Source organism: Fusarium subglutinans (genome assembly GCF_013396075.1).
Source record: "Fusarium subglutinans strain NRRL 66333 chromosome Unknown NRRL66333_c0000365, whole genome shotgun sequence".
Taxonomy (NCBI): Eukaryota; Fungi; Ascomycota; class Sordariomycetes; order Hypocreales; family Nectriaceae; genus Fusarium; species Fusarium subglutinans.
In genome coordinates, this window is record NW_023502428.1 from 1 (window position 1) to 25,652 (window position 25,652).

General features: G+C 45.3%; 8 protein-coding genes across 8 annotated transcripts; 4 read left to right on the plus strand and 4 right to left on the minus strand.

The window, feature by feature from the left end:
- Nucleotides 1-2,592: 2,592 nt before the first annotated feature.
- FSUBG_13611 (aliphatic nitrilase) lies at nt 2,593-3,702 on the minus strand (the record flags this gene model as incomplete). The annotated part of the gene is made up of 4 exons (XM_036678522.1): nt 2,593-2,945; nt 2,991-3,114; nt 3,164-3,479; nt 3,527-3,702. The coding sequence occupies 4 exons, from the start codon at nt 3,700-3,702 to the stop codon at nt 2,593-2,595; spliced, it is 969 nt and encodes a 322-aa protein (XP_036530916.1).
- A 631-nt stretch (nt 3,703-4,333) lies between these two features.
- Nucleotides 4,334-5,926, plus strand: FSUBG_13612 (feruloyl esterase B precursor; the record flags this gene model as incomplete). Its single annotated transcript, XM_036678523.1, has 1 exon — nt 4,334-5,926. The coding sequence occupies one exon, from the start codon at nt 4,334-4,336 to the stop codon at nt 5,924-5,926; it is 1,593 nt and encodes a 530-aa protein (XP_036530917.1).
- Nucleotides 5,927-6,449: 523 nt separating this feature from the next.
- On the minus strand, nt 6,450-7,484 carry FSUBG_13613 (peroxisomal short-chain alcohol dehydrogenase; the record flags this gene model as incomplete). Its single annotated transcript, XM_036678524.1, has 2 exons — nt 6,450-6,649; nt 6,704-7,484. 2 exons carry the CDS (start codon nt 7,482-7,484, stop codon nt 6,450-6,452), a joined length of 981 nt encoding a protein of 326 aa, XP_036530918.1.
- A 2,550-nt stretch (nt 7,485-10,034) lies between these two features.
- On the minus strand, nt 10,035-10,786 carry FSUBG_13614 (ribonuclease H; the record flags this gene model as incomplete). The annotated part of the gene is made up of 2 exons (XM_036678525.1): nt 10,035-10,582; nt 10,645-10,786. The coding sequence occupies 2 exons, from the start codon at nt 10,784-10,786 to the stop codon at nt 10,035-10,037; spliced, it is 690 nt and encodes a 229-aa protein (XP_036530919.1).
- Nucleotides 10,787-11,779: 993 nt separating this feature from the next.
- On the minus strand, nt 11,780-14,747 carry FSUBG_13615 (uncharacterized protein; the record flags this gene model as incomplete). Its single annotated transcript, XM_036678526.1, has 4 exons — nt 11,780-12,287; nt 12,832-12,847; nt 13,213-13,922; nt 13,978-14,747. The coding sequence occupies 4 exons, from the start codon at nt 14,745-14,747 to the stop codon at nt 11,780-11,782; spliced, it is 2,004 nt and encodes a 667-aa protein (XP_036530920.1).
- Nucleotides 14,748-16,589: 1,842 nt separating this feature from the next.
- FSUBG_13616 (uncharacterized protein) lies at nt 16,590-20,840 on the plus strand (the record flags this gene model as incomplete). Its single annotated transcript, XM_036678527.1, has 1 exon — nt 16,590-20,840. The coding sequence occupies one exon, from the start codon at nt 16,590-16,592 to the stop codon at nt 20,838-20,840; it is 4,251 nt and encodes a 1,416-aa protein (XP_036530921.1).
- A 494-nt stretch (nt 20,841-21,334) lies between these two features.
- FSUBG_13617 (uncharacterized protein) lies at nt 21,335-22,433 on the plus strand (the record flags this gene model as incomplete). The annotated part of the gene is made up of 8 exons (XM_036678528.1): nt 21,335-21,420; nt 21,476-21,498; nt 21,574-21,618; nt 21,849-21,856; nt 21,917-22,047; nt 22,102-22,226; nt 22,281-22,338; nt 22,394-22,433. 8 exons carry the CDS (start codon nt 21,335-21,337, stop codon nt 22,431-22,433), a joined length of 516 nt encoding a protein of 171 aa, XP_036530922.1.
- A 623-nt stretch (nt 22,434-23,056) lies between these two features.
- On the plus strand, nt 23,057-24,760 carry FSUBG_13618 (uncharacterized protein; the record flags this gene model as incomplete). The annotated part of the gene is made up of 1 exon (XM_036678529.1): nt 23,057-24,760. One exon carries the CDS (start codon nt 23,057-23,059, stop codon nt 24,758-24,760), a length of 1,704 nt encoding a protein of 567 aa, XP_036530923.1.
- Nucleotides 24,761-25,652: the final 892 nt, after the last annotated feature.

Consider the following 25,652-nt stretch of genomic DNA (forward strand, 5'->3'; position numbering starts at 1 on the left):
GGTAAAGCTAGATACTTTATTAGTAAATATTTATATTAAAGTATATTCTATATACTCTGGTTTTATAGGGTAAAAATCTAGAGCTATTTTGTTTCCTAGGGCTACTATTTGTATAGTTTCTTAAGGGGCGTAGCGTACTAGTTAGTAAGCTTTTACTACCCTATATATATTATAGGTAATAGTAGTTATTTATTAAGTTCTGGTTAGAATTTCTGTTTTTATTTATACTCCTTGGGCAGATATAGCTAGGCATTTAGAGAACCTCTGGCTTTAGGTAGCCTAGTCTTAGATACTATAATAAAGTATTTCCTTTTAGTAGTTTTTTTTAAGTCTAGGTTATATATATTTATTTTCTTAGAGAAATTAGAGGCTTATTTATAGCTAGGCCTGCCTGTATTAGTATTAGCCTTTAAGTTAGCTGCTTATATTTAAGTACTTATTGCCTTCTGATTTCTAAAACCTTGCTAAGCCTGCTTCTGTTTGCCCTTTAAAGATAGTTATTTCCTAGGCTTATATCTTACTATATTTTATATTTTTTTAATTTTATAAATAATACTAGATTTATAGCTAGTATAGTATATAGGGCTATATTATATAGTTATAGTATTTTTAGTATACTATTATATAAGTTAAGCTTAACCTGTACTTTACTATATCTTTTAATTAGAACTTATATTACTTCTAACTAGAAGAAATCTTCTAGAGGTATAGCCTTTAAGCTTCTTATTTTACTTGTATCCCTAAATATATATATAGTTACTCCTAAGTCTAATAATATACTATTACTTAGGGGGTATTTATTAGCTACTATTAGGCCTGCTTTTAGCTATTTTAAGCTAACTAGATATAGTTAGGCTAAGCTTTTTAATTTTAGCCTTTTAATTTAGTTTATAATACTTTTCTTATTTTTTTTTATCCTTTTTTATACCTTTTTAGTAATAGCTTATATTAGTTTAAATTTAATATATACTTTCTTTAGAAAAGTATAGAAGTACTTTAATAAGGTATACTTTATACTATATACTTTATACCTTCCTGCTTTATCTTTACTAGGTCCTTAGTAAAAGTACTTTTTTCCTTTATGCCTTTTTTATTTTATTTATTTAGGGGCCTCTTGCTTTTTACTTTCTTATTTCTTATTTCCTACTAGGAAGGTACTGTAGCTAACTTTAGCTCTTTAGGTTTTTAGCTAAGAGGCTAGTATAAGCTAAATATCTACTGCTACTATATTAATAGATAGGGTATTTAAATGTATATAGTTTATCTAAGTAATACTATAGGTATTTGCCTATAACTCTAAAGGGGTTAATCTTAATGCTATAATAAGATTAGTGAACTACTAATTTGCCTCTTTAGCTTCTTAAAGGTTTATATTTTAGGCTTTATTAATTAAGATCCTTTATTACTTAAGCCAGTTACTTGCTTTTTTATAGGTTATATATCTTTAGTATTAGGGTTTTACTAAAACCTTTTAGTATACTTAGTAAGCCTTCTGCTTTTACTTTATATAAGTTAAGGAGAACTTATTATAAAGGGACTAAACCTATTTTACTAGTATATTTTCTTTTAAAAAATAGTGCCTTATAATGCTTTTATTTACTATATTAAGTACCTAGTCTTAAATAGTTAATATTTTCCTTTTTAGATCTTTATAATTCTTTAGGTATATTTTATATATTGCCTTTATTATAGTAACTATTTAGTAATCTTTCTTTATAAGATAAGGTATTTATTAAGTTTATATTTTATATTTAGTATAGATTTTACCTAGCTCCTTAACTTATAGATAGACTTTTTATATAGCTAATTTTTATATTAAGGAAGAAAATACTTTTATAGTAGTTACTATATATATAGCTATAGCGCTTTGCTATTTTACTACTAATATATTAAGGGGTATAGGTATAACTACCTTAAAGGTAGGCTTATTAGTTACTATTAGGTTAATATAGACCTATAGATCCTTATTCTTTACCTTGACCTTTAGGGATTTATACTAGCTAATCTACTTTTTACTAGATTTAAGTTTAATAGTTTAATTAGTTATAGTTTAGATTATCTTTAGTAAGCTTTAGGCTTTTCTTTTTAATTTTTATACTTATAGTAGTTTTCTTATTATAAATAAGACTTTTAATTATTAGAAAGGTAATCTATATATTTTCCTTATTATCCCCTTTTTTAAAAAGAGGGGAAGTTCTATATCTATATCCCTTAGCTTGCTAATAACTAGCTAAGGTATTGCCTAAGTATATGTAATTATTTTATTATTCCAATCCAATATTAGCTACCTAGTTAGCTTTCTAGTCAGGCCAGTAATATCTAACCGTTACGCCACAAGCCCCTACGAAAACTAATCAGTAGCCAGAAATAGAACTTTAAAGAAAACACCGAAAAGCACAACGATGATGCATGGTTCGAATGGGTGAACAACGAGGATCAAAAGTTAATCTAGTTAGAAGTTCTCTTCTGAAGCTGAATAGCTGCTCTTTTGACAATCGTGTTTTACTCTACAATGGACCTGAACGACCCTTTTGTTTAGGCCTAGGGTGACTAAATGTTAGAGAAAAACAAGCGTTGAGATCATAAATACTGCTATGAAATGTCTCTCTCTGTTCGAACAGCCGACTTTGCCCGGTTATCCCGACCCAGCCATAACAGCTCTGGTCTCCCGTTATGTCCACAAGTGTCAAGGATTGCTTTATGCATAGTAACCTGATCCAAATCCAAGTCTGCTAATACCATGCCTTCTTCAGTTACTTGTAGCTCGATTGTTAATTGTCGCCCGTCTGGTGCAAATATCCTCGCGTTTCCTCCACCGGGGACATTAAAGACTGGGGCTTGTTTTGTGCCCATTAATTCAATGGATGGCTGTGAGATTACCGTTGTAGAGTGTAGTGTATAACACTGGGCTTGGATGGAGTAGACCTGAGAAATGGCTGCTACCGCTACACATAGATTAGATGGGTCTCGGAGGATAGTATTGGTCTTACCTTCATCGGACATGGAGTATGGTTCGGGTCCGCCTGAGTGGGCTGGCACACAGGGCCATGCCGCACAATGGATCTCCTCTCCTTGAGAGAAAGTATTAAAATTTATCAGTGGATTGAAATGTTCCTGGAGGGGGTCAGTTTGCACAACCCTTAGATACTGTGCCTAAACATACTCCACAGGACAATTGCCCAACTCTCCCAACAGAAGTAAGAGCAACATTGTCAAGCGAGGGGCCATGCCCATCACCAAAGATAGTCCTCTCGATATGGAAAGGTTTGAGTTTGCGTCTTGTCATCACGACTTGACCATCGCTGTCAATTATGCATTGAGCAATGTAGAGAGAGTCTCCGCTTCGCTCAGAGAACCCAATACAAACAACGATCCGGTTTTCCGCTGCACAAGACTTGATGTCTTGCATTTCACTTGAGTCGATTTTCAATGAGTTCTTGGTGTACTTCACGACCATCTCTAGATCTATTGGACGGGCCCTTAATGAGAGTCAGTTGACGAATTGCGTATGAAGCGCAATGCTTACCAGATCCATGCAGGATATCCCGGTAACCAAAGCTCGGGGAAGGCGATAATTTGCGCTCCCTTCGAAGCCGCATCTTTGATTAGAACGCATGTTTTTGTAACAGTGCCAGCTAAGTCAAACCAGACTGGCTCAGCTTGGACAACGGCTGCTTTGATGAGATTTGTCGTGACAGACATGATAAGAATGATTATTGAGTCAGATGTCGGCAGCTGGCGACTGAGCGGTATCCTTTAGATTATTTTCAACGTGTTTTAAGCACCGTTCTTGAGACGGACCTCATATTTCCTATCGCTACTCGCGTTCCAGACTTGATATGTCACAAGGTTTGTCCACGAATGTGAATACGAGCAAACCTGTTTGATTGGCCCGTTCTCCCTGCGCCATGGAAAAAGGCAAGATTATGCATTGACTGATCTGACGTGAGATTCGGGGACCAACAGATACCAACCATCTCAACTTTACGGGCTGAGCATTAAGATCCTGGAGGCTCCGTCGAAAAACTGCGCTCAGCTTAGATATTAGCCATTGAGGATGTTTTGCTCGTATTTGCGACAAGAGCCATCATGGAACGTGAGGAATCAATAACTTATTCTGCCGAAAGCTATGCTGTACCTTGGCCCAACTTCATCTTATTGTAGTGGAAAAGAGGACAATAAACAAATGCCAGTAACAAGTATATTGCTAGGGCTGCTGACGGCGCTATCGTTTGTCGGATTGAAACGCGACAGGGCTTAAAGGTATAAATCTGGTACATGAGCAAATTGGAAATTATTTTCAATACTTGGTAATCTCAATGCTCAACTCAACATGCGTTCTTATTCTTTTCTAAGCCTTGTTGGCCTCGGTGCCCTTGCCCAAACCGCGGCAGCCAAACCAGTTGGATCGTGCAACGACATAACTCCGCCAGTCATAACAGGTGCCATTATCCGATCCGTCAAAAGTCGAGTCTATCGCGATTACTCAGTGCCTGCACTTCCTCCAACATTACTTCAAAACGTCACGGACCTAAACATCTGCGAAGTAAATGTCACTCTATCTCATTGGAACGAAAACGATACTGTTCTCGTGCAAACGTGGTTGCCTCTCAATAACTGGAACTCCCGTTATCTAGCTGTCGGCGGTGGTGCCTGGGCAGCTGGACTCGGTCAATTTGATCTTGCTTTCCCTGCATCTCAAGGCTATGCTGTCTCTTCCACCAACGCTGGTCTCAGTGGGAATCCAATCGATCCGTCAGGTTGGGCCTTGAAGCCTGATGGCACTGTCAACTATGGTCTTCTCCAGAACTTTGCTTCGAGATCGGTCCACGATATGGCAGTCGTTGGTAAAGCAGTTGTTGCGTCTTTCTACGAGGCCCCAGTCGCGAAGGCATACTTCAATGGTTGCTCTACCGGGGGCCGTCAAGGTTTGGCGGCAGCACAGCAGTATCCCAGTGATTTCGATGGGATTCTTGCTGGAGCTGCCGCCATTTACTGGTCAGAATATGTCATCGCTGAGCTTTGGCCCCAAGTCGTGATGAAAGACGCCAAGTATTATCCATCGACCTGTGAGCTGGATGCATTTATATCAGCAGCCGTGGAGTCGTGCGATGGAAAGGACGGCGTCGCAGATGGTGTGATTACAGATCCATTCAGGTGCGAGTACGACCCTTTCACCCTTGTCGGCCAGAAGATTGAGTGCGGGAATGAGAGCAGAGTGATCGGCCAACTGGCTGCCGCAATAGTTAGCAAGATATGGAGAGGACCAACTGGCTCAAGAGGCAACGCTCTGTGGTACGGAATACCCAAGGGTGCGTCGCTTGCTGTATTGACTGCCACCAAGGCCGTGAACGGCACAATTACTGGTGCGCCGTTCTTTGTTGCTGATACATGGGTGCACAACTTCGTCAAGGCAGACACAGGCTTTTACACGTCACAACTCAATATCGCTGGGTTCGAAAAGCTGTTTTCAGAGTCCCGAGACAAGTTTGGTCACATCATGGATTCATCAGACCCTAATCTCCACCCATTCAAGAAGGCGGGCGGAAAGATGGTTATCTGGCATGGTCTGAGTGATCAGTTGATCTATCCTCAGGATAGCATCCGATACTTCAAAGAGGCGCAGAAGACTATTAAGTCAAAGGGAAAAGGTGAGGATCTGGGTAGCTTTCTTCGCCTGTTTCTGGCTCCCGGAGTTGATCATTGTGGTTTTGGCCAAAGCGCTGGTGCTGTACCAACAGATCCATTTAGGGCATTGCTGGCTTGGGTGGAAAACAGAAAGGCTCCCCATACACTGGATGAACACACGAAACCAGACACATTGACCCAGTTCTCACGAAAGATATGTCGTTATCCCGAAGTGGCAAAATACAAGGGTAGGGGAGATGCGAATGACTCCAAGAACTACTTTTGTGGCATGCCATAAGGGCTTTAATTCGGCGTCTTTGAACAGGCTTCTTCGCCTCATATTCGTCGACACCCGTGGTGTTACGAGTATAGCTAGCTGTACGAGTCTTTACTGTGATAGTGTTGGCAAGCTTCAAAACATAGCAATTCATTGATCACTGCCGATGTGGACACTATGCACATGTGAAATGAAGGATGAACACCCGGAAAGTCCACCGCATCATGCGACCCGAATGCCAAATTAGATGTAGTAGATATCGGCATGAGGAGCCCTACATATGAACCCCAAAGAATTCTACTCAAAGTTAAAGGCCTTCTTAGACTACCTCCATTGAAAAGTAATTTGGCAACTTATCAGTATAAATGTAGACCAGTGTATTTAGTTGCTGCGCGTACTAAAGGTGGTACCGCAGATGGATGGCATATCGGTTTAGGAAGTCCACAGCGGCTCAATCTGAATATCTTAGTACATGTAAAACTGAATGATAAGGAGAGACGATCAGTATAGCTAGCATAATTGAGAAATGCTACCATTGACAGATTTAAGTCATAACCATGCCGCCCATCTTCTCGGATAATCCCTCCACACCAACCTTGAGAAAGTGCTCATCACTATCGATCTGTTCACGCACAGGACCAGTCATCAACTCATCAACATCCCAATTAGCCCAGACGAAGCGGCCATGAAGGAAGCTGGCTTCAGGCGATGCTGCCCAGACGGAGAAATGACCTGGGAGATTTTCTATTGGACCTTTGTTAGTTTAAAGCCTATATAATCGGTGCTAAAAGTACTCACCATCGTCGAAAACAAGACCCTTCAGGTTATCGCCACCAACCCTCTTGGCAGAGTCCGTCAAAACACCACCTGGGTGGAAACTGACAATTTGCATGTCCGTGGACTTAGTATCCTGTGCGATCTGCTGCAGGAGGAGAGTGCTGGCACTTTTGGTCAGCCCGTATGTTGGGCGATCAGGGCCCATTGTTGACCACATGTAAGCCGCACAGGTTGAGATATTGACCAGAAACTGCCTCTTGTGAGCATAGGAGAGCTTGGAATGAGGATGAAGATATCTTACCTTGGTTTGGCTTGGAGCTGTGGTCTTTTGTTTGTAAAATCGCTCTGTCATATCGAGAGTACTTCGAACATTGGACTCAAAGTCACCCCAGACTTTGGACAGACCTCCAGCAAGAATTGTCTCGGTAGCGCCATAGCTTGCAGCACTCAAGACCAAAACATCAGCAAAAATGCCCTCTGATTCAAGTGCTTTCCAGAGGTGCTCGGTAGATTTTAAGTCAGAAATATCACAAGTACGGCCTTGCACATCCGTGCCACTGCCAAACTGACGGCCCTCTTCTTGGAGTTTAGCAGCTGCAGATGCGACTACATCTTTGCGACGTCCAAGGATAATGACGCGGGCAGCCTTCGCCTTGACAAAACTGCGAGCGATAGCATACCCAATGCCACTATTGCCTCCAGTGACAATGACTGTCCTACCTGTTTGCTGGAGGGCAGGGAGAGCAGGGTCAATTGCCTGGTAGGGCTTTTTGTGGTATTGGTTTAAAATAGGAAGACTCATGATGAATAGGGAGCTTTGACATATGAGGAAGGGGCAGGATGAGTTGAGTTGTCCAAATGGATCAACGCTGGGTGAATCGAATACAAGCTTGAGCCTGATACTTATAATTCTGTGACATGCTTACACGGGGCTGTTTGAGTGACAAAGGACGATGGATGAGTTGGTAATGCAGATTGATTGCAAAGCATACCCGCTTGTCTGCAGAATGTGAGAGCCTCCGCACTGTTCAGGAAGGTGAGCCTCGAGACCTACTTGACTGACGGCTTTTGAAAGGAATTGATTTCTCAACGTTGGTGATAAAATTGAGCCAATGGGGATGTGTCGCTCGTATTCTCAAGCCCTTTCCCCGATGCGGAAATCCCTCCGCCTCATGCGAAGTTTTGCTGACAGATTCGTCCGAACCAATCCAACAATTGAGCTCGTATTCAAGCGATTTCGTAATGCAAATTGCCTATAGGGGGAGAGGGGGGTTTTTGGACATATGTTGAAGAGAGAAAAAGGTGTCCAAGTTATTTTATCACCTCTAATATTCTGCTGCATTAGGCTAACATGATATTATCCACCGAAAATAACCACGACACTATGTTCTGTCCACTGACCGATATCCAAAACCCCCCCTCTCCCGCGTAGGTAGATATTATGTTATCAGCCTTGGCGAAGCAGTCTCTACTTGTAACGTGCTTATATGCTCTTTTTGGCTTTAAGGGCATCAATCGTATCACTAAAATGTGGGTAGCTAAGCATATTACCAAGGCCTTTCCGTTGGTCTCTTCTCACAAAGCTGTTTTTAACCCCATCATAGTAGAAGCAGGGTGAATTGACCTCAAGTTAAAACAACCATTTATGATGGAATCGAGGAGCCGACCTGAATCAAATCGAACTTGAGCACTGACTAGCTTGAAGCCTGTGAAGAAAATGGCGATCTCATCAATTATCTAAAGCATAGGTATGTAGCTAATTACACGAGATCTCATAAGCCCAAGGGGTAAAGTCTACAGAATTGCAGGACCCATCTGCGCTCAGAACTATTTCAGTTTCAAATTGCGCGCATTCAACACTGGAAACCTTGATGGTTGGAATCGTTCCATCATTGCAAGGCTTCACAAGGTTAACTTTGATGTTGGTGGCTGGGAATTGCTCAACGTTGACGCATGAAGTCCCATCGGCACCTCCGTACACGTTGGCAGTGACAAAAGGTCGCCCGGTGCAATCTCCACCTAGCCACTCTTCGACTACGACCTGCTGGGCAAAAACGCCAGCAAGGGACAGTGAGAGGGTAACTAGAATGATATTCTATTTCGCGAGCTTAGTTAGCCATTCTCGACCGGACTATAGGCGGCTTACTTTCATTGCAAGTCTTTTCGATGTGGACTGGACGACGCGTTAAGTTTAGCAAGTCGAGCCTAGAAGACGGATTCCTGGTTGATTGCGCTTTATATATTGCCAGATGTAGTTGCTTCGATGGAATTAAAGGCCGCTTACGCGATAGATTATATACAACGACCTTCCTTTCAAGGACTCCATGTCGAAATTTATGTCTGAATGAGGGTGACCGGAGTGTTACTTTCCGACACACACATGTTTCCGAATCAGGACAACCACACTTGACCCGAAATTTAGCTCGTATCAAAGCTTCACACATCACACCACTCGAACACGGAAGTTTGTAAACGATAAAATACAATAAAAAATAAGGGCTTGCATTGTGAAGTGGAAGATTACGTGGCTGCAGGTATTCATTCAGGTTTATAGCCAATCCTTGGTAGCTGCAAGACGTCATCCATCTTAAACTGAAGATGAATTCAGAGAGTAGCTAAAGCAAGGAAGGAAACTAAAAGAAAACCACTGTTCCAAAAACGTGAGATAATGCACGGGGCCTAAAGGGATCTAAGGGCATGGTATCATGCTCTCCTCCACTACTCACTAGTCTGCCACTGTCATTTAAGTAAAAATGACAATAGTGTCTATTAACAAGCGTATATGAGGGTCATATATGAAGGCCATCCACGTTGATTCCTTCGTCATGTTACACCCTCCATCGTGCTCGAAATACTCAACGTGACTGCCTTAAAGCCAGACATACAATGACGAAGAGTTGTCTACATGGGATATGACTTGGCAGCTCTTAGCATATCGTTGCTGAATGACATAGGTATAGTGAGATGAAAGTCAGAATTTACTGGCTCGGTGGTATAAGAGATGAAACAAAGTATCATCGATCGCCATTTCTTCAGCTCATAGTGGTGAGTCAGGTTCACTAATTACTCACAGTCGTCAAAGTAATACAGGTAATATCAAGAACAGGCCACGAGGAGATAGGCAGCAGTTCCATGACGGAAAAGAGCCAAGAATCATGGTGAAGGAAAACATGAAATTGATTTCAAGGAGTGGCTATAGTTAGAAATACAACTAGAAAAGCATAACCGGTCGAGTAGTACTCAAGGAAATATACATGTAGTAGTTTCGATACAAAGGAAAAGATACAGGAGGACGCGAAACATTGAGCGGGCAAACATAGATCCAAATGAGAACATAAAACCACACGGTTCTTCAATAGTCATCATCCAACTCCATTTCGTACATGACGGCCTCAGCCTCCTCATCGCCATAGTCAGTGTCCACCTCAGTAGAAGCTCGAGGTTCATCAACTGGAGCAATATGATGTTGCAATCCAGTTTCAGGCTCATACCCAATGGTTAAGCCCGTGACATCCTCAATAAGCTGTTGAAGTCTCTCATCACCGATAGCTTTATGAATCCAATGAAGTCTCTTACTGTAATCGTCGGTAAAGTCTCGCTGCGGACGCCTAAGGTTTCTTGCCGATCGTGAGATTGAGACTCGTCCGGTAGGCAACCTAGAGGAAGCGGATGACCTAGACTTGACCGTGGGAGTTCGTACGGCAACTGAGGCCCTGTGGGCTGAAGACCTTCGAAGAGAGCTTGGCTGAGAAGAAGGGGACCGCTTAGGAGAAGGAGACCGCTTGGGAAAAGTTGAGTGCTCGGTAGAAGGGGAATCTTCGGCCGGAAGAGGGTCGCCTAGAGACACAGACCCCTCCTTTACATAGCGGAATGCTTCGGCTTTGTTCCGGAACGCTCGATCTGCACGGTATTAGCTTGGAATTCTGAACGGCACGCCCCAGGAGCCTAACGCGAGCACTGACATTTGGCGTTGGGATATCCGTCAACCATCCTTTGGGCCATCGGCCAGGTAGGGAAAACACCTTCTTGCCATCCTCTGTGAACGGCTTGCCAGTTCTTCTGCTTTTTCACACCCGAGTGCTTACCGCGGGCCTGAGCGCGCATGACATCGGATAGTGAGGGTTTGCGAAGTACCCTGGAGCGAGTTACCTGAGTCATTGCTAAGAATGCCTTTAGATAGAGATTGGAAGGGTGATGGAGGGATACCGACTGTAGAAGCTCGAACAGAAGTTTGAAAGTTGAAAAGAGGATGAAAAGAAATCGTTGCTCAAAGAAGGCAGTTTGGTGAAGTAGTCGCGTTGAGAGCCTTGTGAGTAAAGGCTGTTGAGACTGAAGGTTGATGAGAGTGATGATTGTGAAGAAGAAAGTGAAGGATGGTAGGCCCCTTATATGCTCGAGCCTGGTAGCCAGACTGGACTTACTGATTTTAAGTGACCAAGATCAGTGAGCGGCGGAAGAAAATTACAGCAAAATCCTTTTTTTCCATTGGCCAAAGGAACGTGATCTAAGTCAGTTTAGCCCGTCCAGGATGGAAAGAGGGGAGTGGTGGTAGCCACTCACTGAGTGATCTTTCAGCTGGGCCGAAAAGACGCGTCTTCGTTTTACACAATAACATCGGCTATCACACGGCACTTCAGATCGCAGGGGCGACGCGTCTCGAAACCGCTAATTATGCATGGTTAACGGAGTGGCGTTCCTTGACTCTGCGAGAGACGCGATGATTCGTAGGACTGTGGTACCTCATCTCTGCTGCTCGTGTTCTCTTCCTGAATCTCTGGTCATGTACGCATGATGAATACGGAGAGAGTAATGGAAGTAGACCAAAGTCACTATCACCGTTGCCTCCAATTCTAGGTGAAAGTGGTGATGCTATCTGAGTTCTCTCCGCTAATTTAAGCTCTCATGATGGTATTTACACCTCTCCTCTCAGCAAATGATGAAGTTCAACTCTTAATCTGAGTCAAACATGTTTAGGAGCAACAGGACACATTTCAAGTCAAATTCAAGTAGTAAATAGCAAAGACAATAGTTGTTACATGTAAGGAGATAGCCAGTCCTGACCCCAACGCTTCCCACCAAAGTAAACATCAAACTAGCTTAGACAAGGGAAGATGATGCTTTGTACATTTCACGATAAGCAAGCAACGTCATCTGATAGCCACCCTTCTTCTTCTTGTTGTTCTCCTTCTGCTCCTCCTCCCCCTTGTCGGTGATGCTCTCATGAATCTCCCCATCTGCCTGACGCTCTTGCGAGCAGTTGGGAGCACGGGAAACCGTAGACTTCACGACCGGCTTGGAAACAGCCTTCGGTCGGAGAATCTTCCTCTCAGCCTCGCGGTCAAGACTGGCAGCGGCCTCAGGCTCGGAAGCCATAGGCTCAGCACAGCTTCCCTGCAAATCCAAACGTACCTTTTTAACCTGCTCACAAGGCGAGAGGTCGCCATGATCCCCAGTCTTCCGCTTGTTGACCCGGCTATCACCAATGTAAAGCCTATTGGAGCCTGTCACAAAGACAGGAATTCCAGTTACATCACTCAGTGGGTAAGTGATAGAGCTGTTCTGAGACGCGGTGTGTAAAGATGGGACAGTGGAGAGAGTATCGGCACTGGCCTATTGTATTAAACCCGAAGTGTATTTTCTAACCTTGTAACTAACTCATAAACTCAACTCCGCCACCACCTTCCGATTGCCCCAAACCTTCTTCCCTAATTACACCAATATACGTATTATTATAAAACTTTCTTTAGGTTAAGCTTTTCTTATATATTAGTATTTCTTAATAAATCTAATAGCTATATGCTATACCTGGTTAGTATTCTTAAAGTCCTTCTTAGCTAAATTGCTATCTATACTTTAAATATAGATATAATCTAAGCTAGGTTTTACTATAATAGCTTTATAGCCTTTTCCCTTTTCTCTTTCTTTTCCTTTTTTATTTTCTTTAAGGTAAATAGTATACTCTTTTTTTACTAAGTAACTTAAATAACCCCTATAAGGAATTTACTATAGGCTATTATATAGGTAATAGTCTTATAGTTAAAGAAAGTAAGGTTAATAAAAAATGTATTACTAAGCTAATAAAAGTCCTTTATATAAATAAATAATATAGCTTCCTTAGACTGCCTTTTTATAGCCTTATAGTTACTTACATTTTTAAGGGTATTTCTATACTAAATTATAGCTTATAGTATAACTATAGCCCTATTAGTATAGTTATTAATAGCTACTATTTAGGGAAATAGATATAAAGTAAAGATTTCTCTTATTAATATAGAAATTACTATATTAAAAATTAGAGGTATTTATAGTATTAAGCTAACCTTTTTTAGCTAATAGATTAGAAGTACTATCTTATATACCTTTAAGGACAGCTAAAGAGTTATAATCTAGGTTTTCCTCTTTTTAGCCTTTAGCTATAGTAATTAGTTAGTTATTTAGTATAATATCTAAGTTATAAGCTAGATATATTATTTACAGTTAAGACTTATGGCTAAGAGCTTAATCCAGCGGACAGAACTTAGTATCGGCACTGGCAGAACTGTAAGGACTACTAGCAGCAGCGGTAGGAGCAGTAGTAGCAGTAGTAGTAGTAGCAGTAATAGCAGCAGTACTAGCAGTACCAGCAGTACCAGCAGTACCAGTAGCGGTAGCGGTAGCGGTAGCGGTAGTAGCAGTAGTAGTGGCAGTAGCGGTAGTAGGAGTAGCAGCGGTAGCGGTAGCGGTAGTAGTAGTGGCGGTAGTGGGAGTGGTGGCAGTGGCAGCGGTGGCTTGAGCCACTCCATAAGTGTCCTCCTCAGGGCTAAAGTTGGACTCTTGCGCTGGTCGAGATTGGGGAGCCGAAGCTTTCAAAAGTTCAAGCATGTAACTCAGGAATGGAACGTTGCGCTTCTCTACCAGAGAAATGATATCCTCTCTGGTCACTCTGTGATATGCGCCGGTCAAATCCAAGCCAAGTAACTTGACATTGTTACGTGTCTCCCACTCAGCTTTACCTCGCCAAAGACTGGCGGTGTGACGGGCACTGCGCATTGCTTCATCATCGCAGGTGCTCCGCTCGTAACTGGCATGCCCGACTTCGTTGCAAACGCCACATTGCTTTCGCACACCTTTGGGGCATTCTCTGAGCTTGTGAGGGCCCAAACAGTGGCCACAGCGAGTAGCATAGTCACAGTTGAAGGACATGTGCTTGAGTCTCTGGCAGTTGTAGCACTGCTTGACTGTTGACTTGGGTTCGACTGAGCTGTGAAATAATTCTTAGTTTTGTCGCTCAATGTGATAGCGCTGGCCATGCTTACATAAAGTCTGTGTGAATTCCACAAACAGAAAAGGTCTTTTCGATGGCGTGAAGAGCCATGTCAAGGTTCTCGAGGATGAAGGAGAGATGCCCGTCCCTCCAACAAACTTTCAAAAGAGGCAGGCCCGTTTCGGCACACCAATCCTGGAGACGGCCAGGGAGGTCTTCGAAAAGTGAGTCATAGTTGAGATTGGCCCCGGGCCCAGCAAGGCGATCTGCAAGCTTTCTCTTGATTATATCGGTAGACAAGATGTGAAACCTCTCAGGAATGATCTCAACCTGATGATCAAAGACTTCGCGGATCAGTTCAGAGTGGGTCCTGATCTCCTGTGCATCAGAGTGAGAGTTGACGACAAGTGTAGCGATACCGGCTCTGCGGTCATCCATATAGATAGCAACGATGAGTTTAAAGACGTCTTCTTGTCTATTCATGTACTTGGCCCGCAGGCCGGACGCGGTCTGCAACTGGAGCCAATCAGGATCGCATCGAAGAGTGACGGAGACCTTGGTCTTCTTCTTTCTGTCTTCGCGTCTCTTTCTGTCTGTTGACTTTCGTGAGGCCGGGCTAGGGATGGCCTGAGTGCCACGGGCTGCCATCCCCTTAACGGTTCGGGCATGCTGAGAGAGCGATAGACCAGAGCGCAGCGTCTCTGGTCGAGGCGGCTTGGGTCCCGTGCCCGTCTCCAGATATGAGTCCAAAGACATCTGACCAGAGCTAACAGAACGAGCGTCCGCCTGGCTGTTGGAAGATGAAGGACGACGGGGAGTCATGATGATGGTTGAAGAAAGAGTAATAGGTAGGATGAAAGAGATAGTCAAGTTCAAGATTCTGGGATGTAAAACTGAGGGTGACGTTGTGCCAGGTGAGAGAGACCGCATAAGAACATTTTGGGCTGATGAGGTTTTAAGGATATCCAGATCACTCGCTGAATCACACTGCTTGAAGAGGCTTGAAGAAGATGAGAGCAGGAGAGTAACGAGATTTGCAGGTGGGCATGCCCAAAAACCCCGAAATCTCTGGCCCTCTGAGTGATCCTTGGCGTGCTTTTCGCGCTCGTGTAAGTCGCAACAACTACTGGCCGAAAATGAAATTCTCGATTAGTTCGTGGCTTTGAATCCAAGACAATAAGGATCAGGTTACATCCTTGATACTCCGTAATAACAGCGTACCATGCTTGGCCCTCCTACATCTGTCATCGGCTGCATAATACTCCCAACCTCAGCCGCGATCTACAATCACGCCAATCAGATCTCAAGTCCTTACACCCAAGCCATGAGCTTCGGGCCAGAGTTAGGTACCGCTCCTCCCGAGGCACACAGTGGGTGCAACCTTTCGGTTACGATTGAAAAGAGTGTTCTGTAAGAGTATACGTAGTCATGGATGCACAGGTTATAGTACTTGTCTATGTAGATTCTCTGGTGAGGAAACGTTGTATTCCTAGAAATTCGTAGAAATTCGTACTACAGAGGCACATGATGAGGGGTTCTCACAGTTGCTTTCAGGTTTCCGCTATATACTTGTGCTCTATATCATTCTCTGGTTTCTTTCAGTTTCAATAGAATGACTTTCAACACAGCATGATGGACCAAATAAGAAGCACATCATCACCTTCTCTAGGGTAAGGCAGTCTCAGGGAGTATTTGACTGGTTGTTTTTGTCATTCATTACGAGCACGTCTTTACCCCCTACATATCCTGTATACATTATGCCCCACTTCTTATTATCAGCTGAAACCAACCCCTGGCACTTTGCCAATAGCGCCTGTGCCCAGAACTTAATCGCTCTCAGACCTGGCGATTTCCCTCAATCTTTTCCCTTTTGTTCACTTTTCATTTTCATTTTCATTTCGCTGTTTTTTTTTAATTCGTTTTCGCTGTGTTTTCGTTTTACTTTCCGGGAAACGTCTTGTCCCTATTTTCTCAAAATGAATTTCACCTATCCTGGATTAGTGGCTGATCTGGAGAGTGATTGCGAATGGCCTCCAGGACTCTGACTCCGTCTTGCCCACCTGCTCCCCTTCGTTCTTCCTTTGCTCAACACAATGAACCTCCTCTTCTCTTTCGCTTCATTTCTATGTTGCTGTCGAAATTGTTTTGAATCGCTATCGCCTTTCTTTGCTGTCCAAGAGCTTACCTTGTCCGTCTTGGGATTATCATTACCTCACTGCCTGCCTACTTTCTAGCTGTCGTCTCCTCCAGAGGCATCGAGCACCCAGGCTCTCCCTCCCCTCATCTTCTTCTACCTTTCCCCTACGTCTGCACATTGCTCTGTCGTATTGTGCTGCCACTTCTTGGTATATACCTTCCCAATTTCTTTGCTCTTGCTCTTGCTCTTGCCCTTTCTACTTATGCTGTCTTCTTGCCTCGATGGGGGTGATTCCCATCCTGTTCCGTTGCTTCTGCTTTCATTATCACTGCTCTTTCGTCCCATCATCGCTTCTATACTGACCCGTCGTCCGTCTTGTACAACAGCCCTTGAGATACCCTCATCCTCCTTCATTCTCTTGTGCGCCGTATAGGTATGTCTACCCATAGCCTGGGTTGAAACTCTCCTTGCTCACAGTACTCGTGTACTTCGAACTTGCAGTCTCCGAAAGCACCAGTTCGTTCAACATGAACGCTTGTACCCTACCCATCATTCCTCCGCCGGCGGATGTCGAGATGTCCTTGGACGACGACGATTGCCAAGACAGTCCACACGAAGACTACCGCGAGTTATTGAATGACGAACGCTGTGTTCAATTCCTCGATCAAGGCTCCTGCCACAACCATCCTGATAATACCACGCCCGACAGACTCCTCATATGGCAAGCCAATCTCAAGAAATGCGACACGAGAGTGAAAGCCCTCTGCACCGAGATCGACAGGCGACTATATGGAGAGTCTCCCCGCCCCCTCCCCCAAGTCATTGCCGTACAGGACCTCTGTTACAAACAGGCCTTCCATGGTATCCCTGGATATCATGTCTGGTACCTCTCTGACGGCCAGTTCACCGCAGGGGACTACGACCCTGACGCACAACATAAAAAGTGGGCTAAGATCATTGATAAGTGCCTCGAGGCCCTCGAGCGTGCCGAGGTCGCCATCAACGTGAGCCAACCTTGGCTGCGCCCTACGTCTACCACAACTCGGCAGGCAAATCACACTTTTACCTTCTCACACGATACCCTGTCCAGCCTCCGCGAGATTACCTTTGCGAACGAAGACACCGCTGATATAGCCAAGTCTGTCCTGTTATGCGTCTCAAAGACGCTCACGACTGTACAGAATAAAGTCACAGAGTCTTTGAGGTCCTGCTCAGATGCTCCTGCGCCACTTGTCTCCGCCGAGAAAGCATTCTCTTCTGTTCAGAAAAGTCTTTTCACTGGAGTCCATAGCCTCTCCGACAAGAGCTTCCAGTTCAAAGCCACACCCAAGATGCACAGCGTCGGCTTCTATGTACACAACTCTATACCGACTACTTCGTGGAGAGTCAAGACCTGCAAAGGTGCGAACAGGGAACTGCTTGCTACCCTTGAGATTGCCACTGCTACGGAGCCTCTGGCCATTCACAACGTTTATAACCACGTCAACAGACTCAACGTCAACCGTTTACTCTCCTACCTGGACTCGTATGCAGGTCACAGCATTCTTCTTGGGGACTTCAACTACCATCACAAGGACTGGAACGGCGGTCGAAAGACGGAGACGAGCACGTCGGGCAACAAGTTTGCCGAAGGCGTCAAGGCACGCAACTACATACTGAAGACCAAGGAAGGCGCAATCACCTACTCCAACTCCAGCGATGAAACGAAGCGCAGCTCGACTATAGATCTGACCTTTGCCAAGGGGTCGGTCAGCGAGTCGGTCGGGTACTGCGAAGTACTCCAAGTGCCAGGGTTCCTCAGTGACCATCGTGTCATTGAAACATCGGTCAAGCGAACGGTCAAGACGGATGTTAAGACTATGCCCTGCTGGCACAAGATAACTCCTGCCAAGTTCCAGCATCATCTCAAGCCCCGGCTTCCACTTCTCGATAGCCCGCTCGACAACGAAGACCAGGTTGTTGACTTTTTTGGCAAGATCATAGATGCTCTACACGTTACTATGATGGAGAACGTGCCCAGAAGGTCCTGCGGCATCAGACCTCAAGTTCAGCGAGTCAAGCAGCTGGCATCCAAGTTGAGAAAACGACTTGCAGAGTTGGACGCTCTCAAGAAGAAGGATCAGACGCCCAAGACAATGCGGAGAATATCCTTTCTCGAACGCGACCTCGATAGGTTGAACACTGAGATGTGGGACGCGTCCGACCGCGACAAGATTCGACGTCCCTCCGCGAGGGAGCTATTCAACGTGTTCAGGTTGGCCAAGGGCAGATCTCAACCACTTCAGTTCGCTCAAACTCCAACACTCAGGTACAAGGACGACAGTGCAACGGTCAATGAAACGCAACTTGCGGTCTCGGATGAGCAGAAGATTGAGATGATCAAGAAGGTCAAGTTCCGCAACAACAACAATCCCGAGTCAAAGAGGATCTTGGACGATCCTGGTCCAAGGCACGACCCCCAGCGAGAGGACATCTATATGTCCCGGGATATCGATGCCGAGAAGCTCCGGACAATCGTCAAGAATCTCAAGAACAACAAAGCCCCAGGACCGGACAAGGTTCCCAACGAAGCGATCAAGCTCGGCATGGAGCTTCTGCTGCCTTACTTTGTGCTTGGATTCAGAGCCTGCCTCAACCTATCACTTCACCCCGCAAACTTCAAGGACAGCATCATCGTCATGCTACTGAAGGCTGGTAAGGAGCCCGATAAGCCCGAGTCTTATCGGCCCATTTCATTACTCTCAACCGTCGGCAAGCTTTACGAAAAGATCCTCGCCGACATGATGACTGATGCCTTGAAGGAAAATCCACATCTCCTTCCCGCAACACAGTTCGGTAACAAGACAACAACGGAGGCCCTGCAATATCTTTTCCGTATCATCTTCAGCACTTGGTGCTCTAACAGCGATGACGTTGTCACGATTCTCGGTCTGGACATGAGCAGCGCCTACGATAACGTCTTTCGCCAGAGGCTTTTGCAAACCTTGTACGACAAAGGCTTCCCCAGATGGTTTGTTGACATCATCGGGCTTGTGCTTTCACTACGAGATGCCACTATGCGTTTGCCGGGTATCATCTCTGATCCTTTCGAAATGAACACAGGAATTCCCCAAGGCTCGCCCCTCTCTGCTGTCCTCTTCTACTTCTTTGTTTCCCCTCTCGTGGAGCGAACGTTCCCTCCCCGACTCATCTACGTCGACGGCAAGAAGGAGACGGTCCGCCTATACCAGTTCTCTTTCGTGGATGACGTCTACTACATCGCCGTCTCTCGCAGCTACGTCATCAACTGCCGAGGACTTGAAATCCTCCATGAGCAGATGATGCCCATCGCTAAGGAGCTGTTCATCGCGTTCGGTGCTCACAAGTACCATGTCATGCACATGAGAAAACCAACCGTTCGAGAACCGGCACACAACCAGGTGAGGCCCAAGATCGATGGTTTCGTCGAGGAGGTCCAGGAGAAGATGACAATCCTTGGTGTGTTGGTGGATTCTCAGATGACCTTTGACCTTCATGTAACCGAGATCATCAACAAGTGCAGACAGAGACTGGGTTACATGATGCGGATCTCGGGGAGTACATGGGGCCCTGACATGTACGCAATCCGTCAATACTACTTGACGCTGATTCGTCCTGTCATTACCTACGCTTGTGGAGCTTGGTTCATCAAGCAGAGCGAGGGAGTCAGCCCGCCCCTGCATTTTGGTCTCCACAAGAAGTTGATTGGCCGACTTCAGTCACTGCAATCTGAATGCCTTCGTTTCGTCTCCGGTGCCTTTGGTTGCGTTGCTGGTACCTTGGTCGAGAAGGAGCTGTTCATCGAGAACATGTGGACTACCTTGCACTCTCAGGCCACGTTGCAACGTGCTATGAGCTTTACTTCCCATGATCCGCGATGGAGGTACCTGTCTTGCAGTGATGGTTCCTCAAAGGCTAGGATCCAGAACCCAATCAAGATCTTGGACGATGAGGCAGGAAAGGTGCTGGAAGGCGCCTTGGACTATCAGATCCTGGTGTCTCAGGAGTCGGATGATCCTTCTTATGCGCAGGCCATAGCAGATCGCTTTGCAGACCGGAAGGGTCGTGGCAAGATAGTGGGATCCCATATCAAGTGGCTGGCAGCCCAAGACTGTCAGGACTTATGGCAGAGGTACATTGAAGATCGCGAGGACACTCAACTCGCAGCTGGAAAGTCTCGGTCGCAGTTGAGACTCCCAGTTGCCTTGACGGAGGAATGGGGGAAACACAGCCTTCGCTACTACAAGGGTTTGACCCGGGCCCAGAGTACCATGCTGTTCCAATGCAGAACAGAGTTCATTGGCCTCAAGTACCATCTCTTCAGGATCAAGCTAGGCGATGCTCCATACTGCCGTTGCAACAAATCTCGAGAAACCCCCTTTCACCTCTTCGTCGAATGTCCATTCCTCGAGGATCAGCGAAAGTTTTTATTCCGAAAACTTCAACACAACAGCTTCTCTACACTGCTCACTCTCGACGGAAGAGTCGCGGCCGATTGGGCCATCACATACTTCGACATCGAGCAGTTTGATAATGTGAGAAAGAAGTCTACCACTTTCGTTTTCGACCCCAGCTTCATCTCGCCCCGTGAGGAGCGGACATCCACTTCTAACTCCCCACAGTCAACCCTGCCAGGGCGGACACTGGCATTGTATGCCACTGGTATCACACTGCTGGATAGCGCTCAAGGCCCCTCTACGACTCGAAGGGCAGTCCCCACTGCATTGTTTGGTGTCCCGGCAGACTTGCGTAACAGATGACCATAGTAATCCTCCTTTACTCCTCCTCTTTACTCTCCTCCTCTCTTCCTCCTCCTTCTCCCTCCCTATACCTACATGAAGCCCATAGCGGAGCCACATGCAGTCTATCCTTCTCACAGGATACAGCCATTCCCTGCCGGGTATCTTCCCAACGAGGCATCTTCTCTATGAGAGGTACACCTCATCATCGCTACGCCAAGTGTATCCTACCTTGGCAATGCCGCAACTCGCTTGCTTCGCGCTAGTTGCGGCACTCTCTCTGCTTTTAGCAGAGTCTTTGTGTTCAAAACCTTTGTGGCTCAATGGTAAGTATTTTTGTTCTCTCTCGTCTGTTCTCCCTTCGTTCTCGTCCCCCATCCTTTCCTTCCAGAGTGTCCCTTGTATCCTTTACTCGGGTCTTAACTCTTGGTTCCTCTCCTTCGTTCGAATACATGTAGCTCGTAGCTTCTCTTTCCTCACTCTTACTTATCCTGCCCATTGGTTCCTGTAGCTTCATGGACGCTGTCCCTCCCTTCCGCGATATAACTCTTCTCGCCATTCCAGCTATAGCCAGTCCCCTCAGTCACGAACATTCCTCTTGGTGAATTACGATACTGACGATGTCAAGCAGAAGCTTTATTTAACTGAAAACCTAGTCCTGAATACGACCGAATCTCCAGTAAGCCTTGACTCTGATCCATTTCCACTTCAGCTATTGAAGTCTTGACATCGGTCGACTAATCCCACTAGACAGACAAGCTTTTCCGCCCAGCGCCACCAGCCCGTCTAACCTTTTCCTGTACGTCAAACCATCCACTCTATCACCTATACCCATAATCTAATAGAGGGAACGGCTAAGCTCACAACTCTTCGACCAGCACAGTCATCTCGCCAATTGACTCATCTTGTACGTTGCCACGACTCCCTTAATTATATCTAGCTGGCGTGACTGACCCTAATCCTTGTGCCTAATACGCCGGATTTTCACGATCTACCCTCTCCCAAAAGAGCAGCACATAGTGTGCCCAGGCCGGGTGGTAAGTATTAGGACACACGTCCCAAACTTCAATGCCTAATATACTTACTTAATGGGATAGCGCCTTTGCGATCCTGATTGCCTCGTCGACGTCATCCAGCAATTCCTTTCTCCTTTTGCGTGCAGGGTCCTTCTGGGGATCGAGATGAGGCAACGTATGCGCGTAGGCGCTGTAGCCGAAGTAGACGAGATGTGAGTTTCTTTTTCTATCCTCCGGGCTTTAACTAATTATTCTTTCCTTGTAAGCCGCGAGGACTGCGTCTTCTATGCTGTTTGCTCTGATAACCTTACGGAGGCTTGTAAAGTCATGGTTCTTGCTGAGCTTTTTGCGTGCCTGACGGTTGAGTTGGTGGAAGTTGATAGGCGTAGGGGTATGTATTAACTTCAAGTGATAACTTATGGCGCATTTGCTGAACCCTTGTCAGGCTGTTATGCTCGCGCTAGCTATCGGAGGCTGCGGAATCCCGATCAAATGTGCGACGGGTAAGTCGCTTTCCACCTAACGAGACTCCTCACATGGCAATACTGACAACTCAAGTCGCAGTGGAAGTCATCTTGAGAGTGTTAACTTGAGTTGACAGACTCGCTTGTATCGGGCATCTTACCTTGTGTGTGCTTTGTGTGCTTTGAGCCTGATCATCCTTACGGAGGAGCAGCAGGTAGGCCAATCCAATCCTTATCCCTGTCCAGTTACAGATACTGACTTAATCCTAAGCACTTATTTATACACCTCTGGAGTCAGTCATCAGGATATTAACTTTTCAGCCAAAACCAAGATCCTAGGCAACAGCAAGGGCAATGAGTATCTTGCCGTTTATTGGTGTTCTTTACCTTTGTGCGCTGGAGGCTGAAGCCTCTTTAAACTACCCACAACCTTATTCCCGTCATTAATGATACTTCCATGAATTTACTCTTGTCGTCCCACCTTGTGATGTAATATGCTTGGTCTGTAATGCTGGTTGGCGCAACAAAGTTCTGACTCAACGTGAGGGGCTTGAAGTTTGTGTCTCATTACGCTTTGTGGCTGTGTGAGTCATCAGTCAACAGTTGTAGCCTATAAAAGGCCACTGCCCCTCGTATCTCCAGTGGCATCTCCACTTCCCTCATACAAAGACCAAGCTTCCAGCCTGTCTATTACCGATACTTGCGCTTTACCTTGCACATTCTGTATCGTCACAAAATCCATTCGTCCCCTCAAAAGATGGTTATGGAGCATTCTTCACTGGCTCACACGTCCAAAGCTACCTTCCTGGGTCTCCCGTTGGAGCTGCGACAGCAAATCTACCATGAATACTTCAAAGTCGATGGTGGTTATGTCTACGATGGCGACTCCGATAAACTGGTCCAGGCTGATCGACAGCCCATAAGCATATCCCTACGCTATGCTTGCCGATCTGTTGCAGAAGAAACAAAATCATTTCCGTTCCAGCTCAATTCCATCACATTCTCGACCCTTTATCGCAAAGACCTTCAGCAGCAGGCGGCAATCCACAGTAACCTCATTCGGTTCCATACGGTGTTGCTGTCTGAACTCTTACTACGAATGAGATATTTTATCACTCTTGAAATGTATGATCAGATCGATGAGGTGGCTCCACAATACCTGGAGGAAATCAAGAGTCGCGTCGAGGGCTGCATTCTGGACGATGAATACGAGAATTCCGAAGAGGATGACGACTCTTTGTTTGACCACAAGGATTTCCTGGCCATTACTGAGTTCGACGAGGGGGGGGGCGGAGGGGGGGGCGTTACTGGCGCCAGTTTGAGTTGGAATGACAGCACCATTGGATTCCAACACGCCATCGTCTGCATCCTTCGCCAGGTCAGTGCGAATAATACAACTGAAATGGCTAAGGCCATTGATGAGATTCTCCCGGGGTGGACAAACTCGGCTTCGCCTGAAGAGCTTTTCGATTTGTCATTCGATCATTGGGATATCCCACCACTCTCGCGCCTTAGGGAAACGGCGGAACGCCTGCAACGGCATCGCTTCTTGGAAAGCTTGGGTAGCTGGCTTCCTATCCAGCGCGATAACCCAACGTTATTTGATGCAAGATACGAGGGACCAAGGTATACATATCGCCGAAAATATTGGTTTTCAGCGACTGCTGCCGCTATAAGGTTTCTGACCCGTATGCCATCAATTCAACGTGGATATCTACAAAGGCTAGTTCTCAACGAAGGCACAATTGCAGTTGGATTCCCTGAGTCCCATGCTATTGGATTGATTCCTTTCTGTAAAGAAAACCCAAAGCTTCAGGTTGAACAGCGGGTTGACGTCTGGCAGAACTTTGTCATGAGCTCCGAACAACTGACTGCCTACAGACCAAACGGCTTGATCTTTGAACGGGGTGTTCCACAGCCCGGAGAGTTCCATTGTCTGGACTCAATCACTGGACCAAGTCAAGACTGGATTTTCTCTGGTTGGGTTGTGCATGGGATGGAAGTCATCAGGGCGGGAATGCCTGTCGGGTCTTGGTCTGTTCTTTTTGACGGAAGCCCAGACCTAAACCTTGCTACCGCGTTGTTCACCACGATTATCCAACGTACAATTGTCTGGCAGACCTTTTACACAGACTGTGTATCCTTAGGCCTTTTTACAGACCCGAGCCATCCTGACTATCCATTCGCCACTGTCACATCAGACGAGGAAACCCCTGGAAGGAAGAGAAGCTCAATCTTTCAATGCAATTTCAATCTCGATCGTCCCTGGAACCAGGATGAGATAGCCGCCAAGCACAACGTACATAATGAGGATTTCAAATGGGAATTAGACTCTTGGCTGCGTGTTGAAATTGATCTAAACTCCCACGATGATCCCAGGTTTCCCATGACTAGCCCCACAATAGACCTTGAGAAGCTACGTCTCAGTTGCTTTGAGCGGAAAATGATATCAGACCATTAATTCCCGGCCCATCTATGCCGGATTATAATGAGGATACAGTCAGTACTCAGCAAAAGGCAAATCTTGTTTATAACGCCGTTATCAGTTAGTTAGTGCTACATATTGAGATACAGCTTGTTCAATCCCAACACTGTCACAAAATGATAAGCGTGAGTAATTCGAACATGAGTCGCGAAAGCCCATGAGTGACGTATGAAGTACTTATCATATGCTGGAAGTTGGCTAAGAGCAATTCCAAGTCATATAAGCCCAAGGAACAAAAAGTCGTCTAACATCAAGTCAGGATATCTACATAAGTTGGTCTAAAGGCTTACGTAGATAGACTAAACTTAGCTAACCTAAAGCTTTTGATCACTTTGCGACGGTCATGGCCTCTCTCCTTGATAAGATAACGACTGACCCACTTTGCAAGTCCCGATAACGTGCTGAGTCACTCATTCTAGTCTACCAATCATTGCAAGCCTTCTCTGACCCATTGGAATGCGAGATATGATTGGATGTCTCGTAAACATTGTTGAGTGGAGTGGCTCGAAGGTGTGATGTATGTGTATTAGGGAAGCTAACTAGGGCCCAGTGGGCAGGCTACATAGAGAGATGTGGGGGCCTGAGGCACACATATCTCAACACCACCCCATAGCCTGAACTACAGGTCAAGTAAAGCTATCTTATTATACATTATAGCTCCCTATAGCCTTCTTTTTTAGTATTTTGCTTTATAACCTTATTTCTTTATATAATCTATTCCCTTTTTAATTAATTTTCTACTGGCTTTTTTATATTAAGTTAATGCAAGAATTCTTTATAATTCTACATTCCTAGTAGCTTTATTAGTCCATTAGCTACCATTTCCTACATCCTAATATACTAAAGGTTAAAATAACCTATTTTAGTT